We start from the raw sequence: 15595 nt of genomic DNA, 5'->3' as shown, positions 1-15595 counted from the left end.
TCCGAAAGGATAGGCTAACATGGTTGGCGGTGGCATGTTTGTTGCTGTTGGAAGTAGTTTAACTTGTTGCGAAATAGAAGTAGATACTTCCTGTGAGTTAGTATGGGCAGAGGTCATTTTTGGCAATCAGAATAAAATAATAATTGGGTCCTTTTACCGACCTCCCAATTCAGATGATACAGTTGCTGAAAGGTGCAAAGAAAACTTGAGTTTTGTTTCAAACACCTACCCGACTCACGCAATAATAGTTGGTTATGACTTTAATTTACCCTCAATATGTTGGTGAAAATCTTATTTAATTCCAGATGTATGCATAAAATATCGTCCCAAATTGTGCTAAACACATTCTCTGAAAATTATTTCCAGCAGTTAGTTCATGAGCCCACGCAAATAGTAAACGGTTGTGCAAACGCACTTGACCTCCTAGCAACAAATAATCCTGAGTTAATTACAAGCATCAAAACCACTTCAAGTATTAGTGAACACAGGGTTGTCACAGTGAGATTGAATATTGTAATCGCCAAATCCTCAAAAAACAAGCAAAAAATATACCTATCCAAAAGAGCAAATAAAAATTCACTTGACACCTTCCTGAGAGACAATTTCCACTCATTCCAAATTAATAATATAAGTGTAGACCAGATGAGAATAGAAATCAGCAGGAATTGAGAGATTTATACCAAATAAATTAACAAACGATGGCGCTGATCCTCCTTGGTACGCAAAACAGGTTAGAACACTGTTGCAGAAACAACGAAACAGACATGCCAAATTTAATCAGATGCAAAATCCCCAAGATTGGCGATCTTATACAGAAGCTTGAAATTTAGCTTGGACTTCAATGCGAGATGCTTATATCAGTTTCCACAATGAGACTTTGTCTTGAAACCTGCCAGAAAATCCAAAGAGATTCTGATCGTATGTGAAGTATGTTAGTGGCAAAAAACAATCAATGCCTTCTCCGCATGATAAAAATGGAGATACTATAGAAGACAGTGCCGCCACACCAGAGTTACTAAAAACATCCTTCCAAAATGCCTTCACAAAAGAAGACAAAGTAAATATTCCAGAATTCAAATCAAGAACAGCTACCATCATGAGTAACGTAGAAGTAAATATCCTCGAAGTAGTGAAGCAACTTAAATCACTTAGAAAAAGCAAGTCTCCTGGTCCAGACTGTATACTAATTGGGTTCCTTTTGGAGTATGCTGATGCATTGGCTCCATACTTAACAATCATAAACAACTGTTCACTTGATGAAAGATCCATACCCAAAGACTGGAAAGTAGCACAAGTCACACTAATGTTCAAGAAAGGTAGTAAGAGCATTCCACTAAATTACAGGCCCGTATTGGTAACATTGATATGCAGCAAGATTTTGAAACATGTATTGTGTTCGAACATTATGAATTACTTCAAAGAAAATGGTCTATTGACACACAGTCAACATGGCTTTAGAAAACAATGTTCCTGTGAAACACAACTAGCTCTTTATTCACATGAAGTGTTAAGTGCTATTGACAAGGGATTTCAGAACGATTCTGTATTTCTGTATTTCCAGATAACTTTTGACACTGTACCACACAAGTGGCTCGTTGTGAAATTGCGTGCTTATGGAATATTGTCTCAGTTATGTGACTGGATTTGTGATTTATTGTCATAGATGGAAAGGTATCGCATAAAACAGAAGTGATTTCTGGTGTTCCCCAAGGTAGTGTTATAGGCCCTTTGCTGTTTCTTATCTATATAAATTATTTGGGAGACAATTTGAGCAGCTGTTTTTGGTTGTTTGCAGATGACGCTGTCATTTATTGACTAATAAAGTCATCAGAAGATCAAAACAAACTGTGAATAATTTAGAAAAAATATTTGACTGGAGCAAAAAGTGGCAGTTGACCCAAAATAAAAAAAAGTGTGAGGTCATCCACATGAGTACTAAAAGGAACTTGGTAAACTTCAGTTACATGATAAATCCATCTAATCTAAAAGGCATAAATTCAACTAAATACCTAGGTATTACAATTATGAACAACTTAAATTGGAAGGAACACATAGAAAATGTTGTGGGGAAGACTAACCAAAGACTGCGTTTAATTGGCAGGACACTTAGAAAATCTAACAGACCTACTAAGGAGACTGCCTACACTATGATTGTCTGTCCTTTTTTAGAATACTACTGTGCAATGTGAGATCCTTAACAGATAGCGACCAAGCAAGGTGGCGCTGTGGTTAGCACACTGGACTCGCATTTGGAAGGATGACGGTTCAATCCCGTGTCCGGCCTAATTTAGGTTTTCCGTGTTTCCCTAAATTGCTCCAGGCAAATGCCAGGATGGTTCCTTTGAAAGGACACGGTCAATTTCCTTCCCCATTCTTCCCTAATCCTATGACACCAATAACCTCACAGTTTGGTCTCTTCCCCCAAACAACCAACCAACCAACCAATAGATAGGACTGATGGAGAATATCAGAAAGTTCGAAGAAAGGCAGCATGTTTTGTATTATTGCGAAATATAGGAGAGAGTGTCACAGAAATGATACAGGATTTGGGCTAGACATCATTAAAAGAAAGGCATTTTTCATTGCAATGGAATCTTCTCACTAAATTCCAATCACTAACTTTCTCCTCTGAATGACACCAATCTACATAGAGAAGAAGGATCATCACAGTAAAAGGGAAATCAGAGCTTGTACGAAAAGATATAGGTGTTCATTCTTTAGAGAATTATGAAGTTGTTTTGATGAACCCTCTGCCAGGCATTTAAATGTGATTTGCAGAGTATCCATGTAAATGTAGATGTAGAGTCTTGTTTGCATTTTCTGTGTGTATAAATTTCCATTTCCTCCAGTAGGCTCAATAATTGTCCTTTTGTGCCTTATGCAATACTTCCATATTATCTTCTATATTTCTTGCCACTTGTTTTTCTTCATCCAAGCATGTACCAAATATGCTCTTATTTTAGGTATAGGTCTGCACTCTAAAACGAGTCTTGGAATTCCTTCCCATATGGTCAATATAAGAACTCCTTACAACCTTGGCAGTTGATCTGGTAGACACCTGATTCTAAATATTTATTGCTGTTGTTGCCAATTTTGTGGCATAGCCTAGAATCAACTGCACATTTTATTTGAAATCCATTTTTTATTTTTGTTTTTCTGAAGCCTTGTGCAATTCTATTGGAAAACGCAGCATTTTATGACACAGAAGGAACTTCTTGCCCTCTGCATCTACTTTCACCTCCTTGACTCACAATTTTTGACTTACCAATATTCATTGCATCATGGTCCTTATACCCCTTTGTCCAGACTGCTTCTTTAATCACATTTAATTCTTCCACTTACATGTCAATAGATAGTTCAAATGTATGTAAAAATATAAATTAGTGCCAGATCACTCACAAGCATGATCTATCAACATAATGTTTTTCATCTTACTACAAATACTTGAACCAACTGCACCAATCTCAACTTTCATCAGACTATATGATGATTTCAGACATGTTTTATGTGTTCTGAATCTCATCACAAAATGTTACAAACCTAACAAATAATTCCATACCAGTATCTGTTGTGGTTTCATAAACATGTGGTTTTACATATTAATGATGATGTAAATAAAATAGAAAGAAACTTCCACATGGGAAAAATATATTAAAAACAAAGATTCCAAGACTTACCAAGCGGGAAAGTGCCGGCAGACAGGTACAATGAACAAAACACACACACACACAGAATTACTAGCTTTCGCAACCGATGGTTGCTTCTTCAGGAAGGAGAGGGAAAGACGAAAGGATGTGGGTTTTAAGGGAGAGGGTAAGGAGTCATTCCAATCCCGGGAGCGGAAAGACTTCCCTTAGGGGGAAAAAAAGGACAGGTGTACACTCGCGCGCACACACACACACACACACACACACACACACACACACACACACATCCATCCGCACATACACAGACACAAGCAGACATCAGGTGTACACTCGCACACACACACACACACACACACACACACACACACACACACACACACACACACATATCCATCCGCACATACACAGACACAAGCAGACATATTTAAAGGCAAAGAGTCGAGACTCTTTGCCTTTAAATATGACTGCTTGTGTCTGTGTATGTGCGGATGGATATATGTGTGTGTGTGTGTGTGTGTGTGTGTGTGTGTGTGTGCGAGTGTACACCTGTCCTTTTTTTCCCCCTAAGGGAAGTCTTTCCGCTCCCGGGATTGGAATGACTCCTTACCCTCTCCCTTAAAACCCACATCCTTTCGTCTTTCCCTCTCCTTCCTGAAGAAGCAACCATCGGTTGCGAAACCTAGTAATTCCGTGTGTGTGTTGTGTGTTTTGTTCATTGTGCCTGTCTGCCGGCGCTTTCCCGACTTGGTAAGTCTTGGAATCTTTGTTTTTAATATGGTTTTATATATTGTTATAACAACTATATAAGAAGATTGAGGTCAGACTATTTAGTGGGCTCTGAAATCTCTCCCTATTCACTGAGTAGAAAATTCAGCAGTAAGATGCTTTAGTACACTGACATTGAAGAGAGAAGATAACCTCCTGCTGACAAATACACTACTAATCATAAACATTTTCACAAATTTATTTATTTAATTTTTGTATTACTGTGTGAAAGAAGGCCATGGTGGTTCAGTCAGTAGAATGCTAGACTCAAGTCATAGACCGTTCTGTCCTCCCTCTCCTAGTATCATGGCAAATGAAATGCTACACTCCACCTGGAGTCAGACTACAGGTTTAGCATTACATATTTTACCTAGTGTTCTACTTGCGTCAGAGATAACACCAACAAGCCTGTTCTCAAACTACACTCCTGGTTTCAATATGGGATTGTGGGTCTGACTTGATGCAAACATTTCTTGTTTATTTAATTCATCACATTAGTTAAGGCAAAACAGAGCCATTATCCATGGGTTATTTTATTGCAAACACAGAATTATCATTGTTGCAAAACACTACAAAAAATATTATATTTGCCCTGTACAGTTCTAGCTATACATTAAAATAATTTTATAGTACCTTTCTACAATACGTTATTGCACAATTTCTATGTTTGTTACCAATTTTTTTCATCATATGGGATGTCAGCTGCAGAGGTGTGAAAATCACAGAAATGCCATAACTTTTCACTTTGGCAGTAATTGAAAAAATATGCCATCTTACTGTTGGTGTTTGTCAAAGGAATTTTGAAAGCTGCAGTGGGAAGATTTCTGTTCCTTACATAAGTTCACTATTAATAAATTCGTGCATGTTTATCCTCTATACTGGGATTGGCAGGAGTTGCACATTAGTTGGTATATTCTTGCACTGCTGAATTTGTCTGAAGTTCTGCTGTGTCACTTAGTCTTTTTTGTGCTGTGTTGTTTGTTCTGTATGCCACTGGTATCCCTAGCTTCTTGATAATATTTCAAATTCTGTGTACTATAAGTAGACACCCCCAATTCTGTAAAGAACCAAACTCCTATGTATAAAACAACTTCAAGTTTCTAACTACTTTACAAATTAGTTATTGTGTTAAATATTTAACATAAAACTTGGAAACAAGAAACAGTTTAGAAAGAGTTGAAACTATGGTCAAAGTTTATTGGAAGTCACTGTATAGCTCTCATTATCAAACACTGATTGAGTGAATTCTAGGTAATTTGCTCTCCATTTAAAGAAAATGCTAGTTTCTCATGCATTTTAATGTTTATGACTTCATACATCCCGAACCTTGTGTCATACAAAGATAGAAACTTGCAGTTAGTTCCAGTACTGTTTTGTGAGTAATGTCTGCAAAATGTGTTGCAAATATATTTGTTTATGAAGAAGAAATAAATTAAACATCTTGCCTGATGTGGCAGTTTTACTGTATGAACAGTGAAAATGTAGAAAGTAATAAACCTCTATCTCTTCAGGCTGAAGGCGATGTTCTTAAAGGTTCAAAATTGTGTGTTAAGTTTGTTACAAATCAGTAACTACTCTCATTCTCAAATACTGGATAAAAGTAGTATGGGGATCTGTGCATGGTGAGTTACAATGGCTCTTCCACAACTTAAAGCCTTAATGGGTAGATTATCTCACTATTTATATGATATAGTGAAAATCAAATTTTTGTTGCCTCTGGAATCTCCTACATAGGCAATCTGCAATTGGGTAACGTTTCTGTGCCCAGGATAGTCAGTTAGTAATATATATTTTATTATTAGAGCTTAGTGTGTACCATGCTTTCCTTTCTTCAGTTGTGGTATTGCCTCCTTCATTATCTACATGTTTTACCTCTGTTTTCAGACTCTTTAGTTGGTCACTTTCATTACCTTTCATTTCTACCTTGTTGCTGGACTTCTTTAAACTATCTAATTTGTAGCCATTTTCAACAGCAAGATGTCTGATTATTTCTAGTTTTTGTGTGTAGTTTCGGACTTTGAGAAGTCTTTTGTTTACCATCTTGTGCATGTGTGTGATACTGTCACATTTATGTATTGTTGTGGAGTTGGATATGTTATGTATAACAGACCTGATGGATGTAGGTTTACTGTAAATGGGAAATTCATGTTATTGGTTACTTCTCATGATTAATTTCTTGTTTTCTTCAGTTTCCATTGTGAAATGCATCTGTTACTGTGTTGATGTTATTGTGTAACTCTTACATCTACTTTGAGTTTCATCTGTAGATGACTGTGTCAGCCACGTTTCAGTATTATTTGTACCCTCTGTGTTTAACAAGGTTGGTGAATGTTATGTTCTCTATGTGTTCCAAGAAAATATTGGTTAAGTTTCCACTGAAGGGGAACCCCTTTTGTCGCAAATAGAAGTTGTTGTCCAAAGTAAAGTAATTTTGATCTGTGATTGGCTTTAGGATAAATATGATTTCATTTATTTGTGTCTTTGGGACTCTCTTGCTTTGCAGTTGTTGTTTATTATGTTTATATTTCTCCTGTGGATATATGTAATGTCACAGTATACTAGTGTTACGAATGTTACTATTAACACTGTCTGCCAGGTCACTGACATACAACGTAAATAAAAAAAAAAGGTCTCCAACATACTTCCCTGGTGCAAGTGTGCATTTATTTATACTTCTTCAATGACTCTCCATCCAAGACAATATGGTGCATTGTCCCTCCCAAGAATCCTCAAAAATAGTACAAATTTTGTTTGCTACCCATGTAACTGAACTTCGGTGTTTGCTACCCATGTAACTGAACTTCGGTTAATAAAAATTGGTGAAGCACTGAGTCAAGTACTTTTTGAAGGTACAGAAATATCACATTCATCTGATTTCCTTGATCTGTGGCTTTCAAAATGTCACACAAGAAAAGTGTATTTGTGTTTCAGTTGATCAGTGTTTCAGAATCATTGTTTATTGGCACAGAAGAGATAATTCTATTCAAAATACCTTATTACGTTTTTACGTTTGAGTTCAGAAAATGTTCTAGAATTATACAACAGATGGATATCAATGAGACATTAGTTTTGTGTATCACTTCTGCTACACTTCTTGAAGAGCAGTATGACTGGTGGTTTCTTCCAATCACTGGGCATAGCAAATCCTTTATAAAATCAGATAATGCTTCCATCAGGCCTTAGAGACTTGTTTAACTCTATTGATTGTAGTTGTTTCTCAATGACACTTACATTATTACCTATATTCATAATTTTTGCAGTCATGGTTGACGCATACTAGGACAGTACTTATGTATCTGTCTTAGTAAGGGGAACATTTGAAAATTCAGTTCAGCATTTCTGCTTTGTTTTGCTTAGTTTCCATTCCTGTGCTATCCATGAGAGTCTGGACACTAATTTGGTGCCACTGACACTCTCTCCACATGACCAGAATTTTTTAGGGTTGTGTGAGAGAGCTTTCAACTAGATTCTGCCAGTGTAGTCATTGAAGGTTTCACAAACTGCTCTCCTGACAGTCAATGTGTTTCATTCTGTCTCTCTCTAATCTACAGCATTATGCTTTGTTTTACCTCAGTCACACAGAAACTGCTGTTTTTTTTTCCTGATATAACTTTACAGTGATGATATACCTTGGAGGGACCTATCCTTCATGAACTGTTCTACTAGGTATAATTATTGGCAGTGTATGGTCAACTATTCTTTCAGACTTAAGATACATTTTATCTGTGTGCTCCTCCACAGAGGTAAATGTTTGGAGATCCTCTTTTAAACGTGACATGATAGCCTCTTTATCTACTTTATTGAATATGCAAAACTTCCAACTAGTTTTAGCTGCCATTTGCACTTTATGGCATAGCTTAAGGTGCAAGTAGCTCATCACAACTAGCTGAATAAAATGCAGGTCAACTGCAGCCAAAATGCTGCAGCTGAATGATACAACAATGCTAACACAAGCTCTCATAGGCCCCCAAAAACCAACAATACTGTACTGTATTGTCAGTGGCTGAAGTAATGTTATACAGTGTAGCACAAAGTGACATTTCCACTGTTGAGTATCTGGCAAGAACATTACTCCTATTAACAATGCACTGACACACGAGGCAGTGTAAATACTCCTGGCTCTGTTGGCAGAATCATTTTGCTCCTGTATTTGCCTGGTGCAGGCTTCTGGCCAGTTACCAATCAAATGTACAGCTAGATCTTACCAGCTCTAAAGGGAAGTGTTGTCTCAAGGTGCAGCCATTGGTCTTCAAGCCTGGAAAGAGGCCCCTCAGTTGTTGCTATTATCTGATGCAATAACTGGTCTTTGAGAGTCCTTAGTTCAAATTAGGCCACCTGCACATTCCTTCAAGCCAACACAGACCACAGATGGTGCACAAAAGCTGGTTACCTTGTGTCACTAGAACTAACATGCTACTTGTTTGGGAAGGACACCAGTACCGCCAGCCACTATGGCACTACCTTAGAGTTCCACTGTAAGGACATCTCACAGTATCTAAGAGACATGAGCCACACTGGCAGCTAAAACTTATTGGTATACAGAACCACTGGTCAGTAAATAAAATACAACTCCATTACAATGATGGTGCTGTATTGAAGAAACTGTCCCACACACAGCACTGGAGTCAGAAGTGTCTCTACTGCAATGCTGGTGTCGGAAGAGCCAGAACGTGTGAGAGACATCATAAAGTGATGATGTGCAGCATAACCTTGACATGTTGAGTGAAGACAAACTGTCTGTCATGCAGCAGGATTGGGCACAAGTGTCCAATTTTCCAAATAGTAAACATTGGGCCTTAAGGGCTATTTTGAAAGTTCCATTTGTAAAAAGAGATTTAGTCAGTGTTGAATGCCATTGTGACAAATCAGAACAATAGGTTCTCCTTGACTGACCATGGAGATTACCACAACCCAGGCTCTGCAGATACTTCAGCTCTTACCAAATCCTATGTCACTTGGCAGGGATCACCTACAAAGTTAAGGATAGTGATCCCATATCAACAATATGAAAGTGTAGACATATCATCAATGTTCTTTGCATGAAGCCCTGTCATAATCCTGAGATATAGCTTAACAACAGGGGCTTTTGATACAAGGAAAATGAATGTCTATGCAACTGTCATGATGCCCCAAAGAATGTAGCTTCATTTGAAAAAGACCTGAAAACACAATCAGAATGCAAAGATCCACTAGTGCTGCTGTGGAAGGGCCACTGACTAAACTGGAACTTAGAAAGCTGTAGTTGACACAGAACAAGAAAGTTGGTGATCTGTCAGGGGAGGTAGTAATTGCTTATTTATTGAACATTTAAATTTGCTAGAATATTTGGTATATGTATAAATAAGAACCCTTTGATTAAGCAGGCAATTCAACTCCATCTGTATTTACATGTGTGCTCAGTAGTGTGAGGTGTTACTTCTTCTTGATGCTCTGCCCTTGTAACTGATACATAGTTCTAGCTCTGACATGAAGAGTTTGCTGGGCAGATGCCAGGTGTCTCAGATGTCATCATCACCTTAGTTTCAATAATCTACATCTACATCTACATGGGTAGTATGAAATCACACTTAAGTGCATCACAGAGAGTTCATCAAACCACCTTCACAATAACTCTCAGTCGTTCCTTTCTCAAACACAACACAGAAAAACAAACGCCTTTATCTTTCCAAGCAAGCTCTCATTTTTCTTGTTTTATTATGATGATCATTTCACTTTATGTAGGTTGGCATCAACAAAATATTTTCCCATTTGGAGGAGACAGATGGTGACTGAAATTTCATGAGAAGATCCTGATGCAACAAAAAAATTCAAAACATGATACAACAAGAAAGTCCATAACACTATCTCCTGTATTTCTTGATAATACAAAATGTACTGCCCTTCTTTGAACTTTCTTAATGTATTCTGTTAATATTATCCATTAAGTATCTGACACCACAGAGCAGTACTCCAAAAGCAGACAGACAAGCATAGTGTAGACAGTTTCATTTTCGAAGTGTACTGTCAAAAAAACATAGTCTTCGGTTCACCTTTCTCACGACATTTTCTATGTGTTCTTTTCAATTTAAATTGTTAATAATTGTAATTCCTAGGTATTTAGTTGAATTTACAGTGTTTAGATTTGACTGATTTAATGTTTAATCAAAGTTTAACGGTTTTCCTTTAGCACTCAAGCAGATCACCTCACACTTTTCATTATTGAGTGTCAATTGCCAATTTTCCGACAATATTGATATATTTTCTAAATTATTTTGCAGTTTGTTTTGATCTTCGGATGGGTTTACTAGATGATGAATTACAGGATCATCTGCTAACAACCTAAGATGGCTGCTCAGTTTGTCTTAGAGATAAGGAACAACAAAGAGTCTGTAACACTACCTTGGGGAACAACAGAAATAACTTCTGTTTTACACTATGACTTTCCATCAATTACTATAGACTGTTCTAACCTTTAAGGAAGGAAATCTTGACTCCAGTCACATAACTGAGATGACATTCCATTTGCACACTATTTGATTACTAGGTGCTAGTGAGGTACAGTGTCAAAAGCCTTCTCGAAATCTGGAAATATGAAATCAATTTGAAATTCTTTGTCAACAGCACTCAACACTTTGTGTAAATAAAGAGCTAGTTGTGATTCTCAACAATAATGTTTTCTAAAATGGTATGGTTCAAATGGCTCTAAGCACTATGGGACTTAACATCTGAGGTCATCAGCCCCCTAAACTTAGAACTAATTAAACCTAACTAGCCTAAGGACATCACACACATCCATGCCCGAGGCAGGATTTGAACCTGCGACCATAGCAGCAGTGTCATTCTGGACTGAAGTGCCTAGAACCGCTTGGCCACAGCGGCTGGCTAAACAGTATGACTTACGTCGATAGACCTTTCTCTTCTTGGTAATTCATAATATTCAAACAAAACATATGCTCCAAAATTCTGCTGCAAATCAATGTTAATAATATCAGCCTATAACTTAGTGGATTACTCCTATTACCGTTTTCGAATACCGGAATGGCCTGTGCAACTTGCCAGCATTTCATACAGTTCTTTCATTGAGCAAGCAGTTGTATATAATTGTTAAGTATGGACCTAATGCACCAGCATACTCTGAAAGGAACCTAACTGGTATACAGTCTGGACCAGAAGGCTTGCTTTTAGTCCCTCATTTAAGTTGTTTCACTACTCTGAGGATGTCTACTTCTAAGTTACTCTTGTTGGTACCTGTTATTGATTCAAATTCTAGAATATTTACTTCATCTTCTTTGGTGGAGGAATGTTGGAAGACTGTGTTTAGTAACTTTGTTTTAGCAGCATTGTGATCAATACTATTTCCATTGCTATTGAGCAGAGGAGGCATTGATTGTATCTTGCTGCTGGCATACTTCACACACAACCAAAATCTCTGAATTTTTTGCCTAGTTACAAGACAGATCTTCGTTGTGGAGACTATTATAAACATCTCGCATTGAAGACTGCACTAAATTTTAAGCTCCTGTAAAATATAATGAATCTTCAGGATTTTGCATTCATTTAAATTTTGCATGCTTTTCTCATTGTTTTTGCAAGTGTTCTGACCTGTTCTGTTTACCATGGGAGACCAGCTCCATCGTTTGTTAATTTATTTGGTATATATCTCTCAATTGCTGTTGATACTATTTCTTTGAATTCAAGCCACATCTGGTCTACATTTACATTGTTAACTGATGGGTTTGAGATTGCCTCTCAGTAAAGGTGTCAAGTAGAGTCGCACATGACTGAGTAAGCAAACACAAAATATAAGATGGAGTGAGCCCCTAACTGGATAGGCTGCCTGCACTAGTTCTACTGACCGAGCTCAGAAGCCGTGACAGAATACATAGCACATAACTTCAAACACATTACACATGTCATCATCCGTGTGAGACTGCAGCCAATACGGGCTTCTCATTTGTGGTGTGTCTCTCTCTCTCTAATCATGCAGCACAAGGAAGCCAGTGCAGTAAGACGTAAGATTGAAACCAATGTTTACACACTGGAGAAATGGAAGGTCTAAAAAACCAAGTATGGAGTACATTTGTGTTGATTGTAGATGAAAACAGTGCATCTACTGGATACGTATCATGCACAAACTGCTCCACATCATTGTGTTGCCAGTCGGGAACCACTCATTTAAAGAAACACAGTTGCATGAAACCTCACAAAGATACAGCTCCTTCAGGGATACTGGCAGTAATAAAAAATACTATCACAGCAAAGTGTGTTGCAATGTTTGCTAAAGATATGAGACCTTTTAATGCCATTTCCGGTGAAAGTTTCAGAGAACTAGGCCAAGAATTAGTGCATCTAGGTGCACATTATGGAGAAGTTAACATGGCAGATATCATGCTACATCCCTCTACTATAAGCACACATGTCAAAGGACAAGCTGATGCAATATGGAAAAGCGTAATTCTGTTATTGTGGAAGTTATTAATAAAACATGTGCTGCAACAGTTGATATGTGGACTGATTCCCATAATCAGGTGCACTATTTGATGCTTACAACACATTATATTAACACAGATTGGTCTCCTGTGAACAATGTTTTATTTACAACAAAATTCCCAGATGTTAAGAAGACAGGAGTAAATATTATGAAAGAAATTGAAGAGAGGATGGCTGACTGGGACATTTTGCCGGACATGTTGCACAGTTTTGTTTTTGTCTTCGACCAGGGTTCCAATGTAATAAAGGCTTTGGAAAATTACGAAAGGTTTCCTTGTGCTGCTCATTGTATAAACACAGCACTTAACCATACTTTCAATGAAGATACCCTCTTGTTAAATCATGCCTCAAAAATTGCATCAACAATAAATATGGTAAAATGCATTGTAAGGTACATTAAGAAAATTGGCCTCTGCTCGTCTTTGAAATCATCATTGAAACAAGAGGTCTGCACATGATGGAACAGCTTGTACACTATGTTGGAATCCTTACGTACCCAGTATAACGAAGTTTTTGCTTTGCAGATGGAAAAGGACTCTGCTTACAGATTGCAAGGATATAATAATGAGCTTGCAGGAAAAAGTGCACATTTTCTGAGACTATTTAAAGAGGCCACAGATGAATTAGAAGGCAAAAAAGAACTGACAATCCAGTTAGTTCTTCTTTGGTTTCACAAACTGCAACAAATTTGCAGTGTCAATGACACTGACTGTCAGGTGAGTAATTACTGCAGTTAAAAGCACTATTTCATGATGAAATGCGATAGATTTATAATTCACTAGTGTAATTGATGTGCACTAACAGACATGTATTTTTTAACAGGAGGTACAAAGGATTAAAAATTGAGCCTTGGCTTTCATTTGTGAGACAATTGTGATCACTTCCAGACATAAAATTACTACGTTTCTTTGGCCATCTTTCCATGATCTTTAATATGCTTGAAATATATGAAAAGCAGGAAATTCTTAGCAATGTGCAACAAATGTGTGCTACTTACACAGGTACAACATGCAAACATTACCATAATCATTTTTGCATAGTTAGTGTATAGTATATTATAGAGAAATGGGAATGTTATAATTCATACAATATTTCATTATTGTAAAACACCTCGTTTTTATGGGAACGTTTCGATGATTCCAACACCAGTTCTGTGTTACTTGACTCTTTTGTTTATTATCATAGATCCTTCAAATACTGTGTCATCACCACCCAGAAAGAGAGATCATTTCAAGGGATGGAGGAACAGCAGATCATCTGCATCAGATGCAGTAGATCTCTACATTTTAATGCATCCCAAAGATGATGATGACATCTTAAAGTGGTGGAGTAGACATGAAACAGATCTGCCAGGCCTGGCTGCAGTTGCAAGATGTATATCATGTATCCCAGCAACAAGCACACCTAGTGAAAGATGCTTTAGTAAAGCCAGCATGTTACTAACAAACCACCACAGCCAATTAAATCTGGAACACATTAGTGATTTACTGCTGATCGACAATAACTATAATTTTGTTTCTGTTGCAGACAAGTGAAAAGTATGACAAGTTACATATGTAAATGTTTCATGTTCTTTGTATGCTTTCTTTATGAAGATGTTTTGTCTTATGTATTACAGGGACAGCTCTTACTTAATGTTTGCTATGAATGACAGGAAAAATATATCTTCTGTTTCGCAATGAGACTCATCTTCTATCTGCTGCTTTATTGAAATATCATCTAATTGACATACACAATTAAAAACTGCAATCCTCTCCAATACTTTGTATAAAATCTGTCTGAGTGAAAGTAATTAAATATACAATACAATGTGTAAACAATAATTTGCGGTAATGAATTTCATCAGTTCTTAAAAAAATCACAGATGTGTAACAGCAAGTAAAAACTTATCAAGAAATTGAAATTGGTATCTGGATACAAGATAATTGAGCTATTTTCTGATACACTACAACAACAAATTATAAATGCAAAATACTAGTTTTTGAGATATCATCCTTTGTGCTTACCCATAAGAAAAAATTTAAAAAATTGCTTAACATGTTGAATTAAACCAACAACATAACAGCAATTTAGTGGTTAAACCATAAACATAAATGTGGACATCTGCTTGGTTACAACTTTGTCACTAATGCTGTTATTGTTTTAAAAATAGCAAAAATTGATTAACATGTTGAATTAAACCAAAAACATAACAGCTATTAAGTGGTTAAACCATAAGTACAAATGTGGACATCTGCATAATGACAACTTTGTCATCACCGCTGTTGTTGTTTAATGCTTTTCTTATAAGCTGCATACAATTTGCAGTTCATATTCTCACCACCCTTAAAGTGTTATTTTTGTCTTGATGAGAGAAACAGAGACTTGAAAAATGAGTTTACTTCCCCAGTTGACATCACAAGCTTATTAGAAGTTAGCAATGTGAATTTCTGTACACTGCGTAAAATTTAATTTCGAAAGAAATCTCACGTGCTACAGTTTGGTTCAGGTCCTATATCACTGCTGCCAATCTTTACAATCTACAGTGTGTGATGTGTGTGGTGCAAAGTATATATGTGAGTAGTATATGTAGTTGTTACAACTGTATTGTGTCAGATTTGAATATGAAAGTCTTTAAAATGAGCTACCGCAAAACTGTGGTTCTATTTCTGTGTGAAATCTCTGTCATACCACATTTGCACAAAAAGTATATGTTCAGAACTTCACAAAATGCT

At 36.9% G+C, this 15595-nt stretch overlaps 2 protein-coding genes across 4 annotated transcripts in view; one reads left to right on the top strand and one right to left on the bottom strand.

The window, feature by feature from the left end:
* The window catches only part of LOC126268029 (uncharacterized), a 52224-nt gene extending 37547 nt beyond the window's left edge, over window positions 1-14677 (top strand). For both annotated transcript variants that reach the window (XM_049973451.1, XM_049973450.1), the window contains exons 2-4: window positions 13406-13597; window positions 13704-13882; window positions 14067-14677. In XM_049973451.1, coding sequence (XP_049829408.1) covers window positions 13804-13882; window positions 14067-14416 — 429 coding nt within the window. In that variant the 5' untranslated portion in view covers window positions 13406-13597; window positions 13704-13803 and the 3' untranslated portion in view covers window positions 14417-14677. The remainder of the gene's footprint in view (window positions 1-13405; window positions 13598-13703; window positions 13883-14066) is intronic.
* LOC126268028 (integrin alpha-PS5-like) overlaps window positions 1-15595 on the bottom strand; it is a 554707-nt gene that overhangs the window by 445910 nt on the left and 93202 nt on the right. The window lies entirely within an intron of this gene.

The sequence above is a fragment of the Schistocerca gregaria genome, chromosome 4, assembly GCF_023897955.1.
Source record: "Schistocerca gregaria isolate iqSchGreg1 chromosome 4, iqSchGreg1.2, whole genome shotgun sequence".
In the NCBI taxonomy this organism is placed as follows: Eukaryota; Metazoa; Arthropoda; class Insecta; order Orthoptera; family Acrididae; genus Schistocerca; species Schistocerca gregaria.
This window is presented reverse-complemented; position numbering and strand designations above follow the sequence as displayed.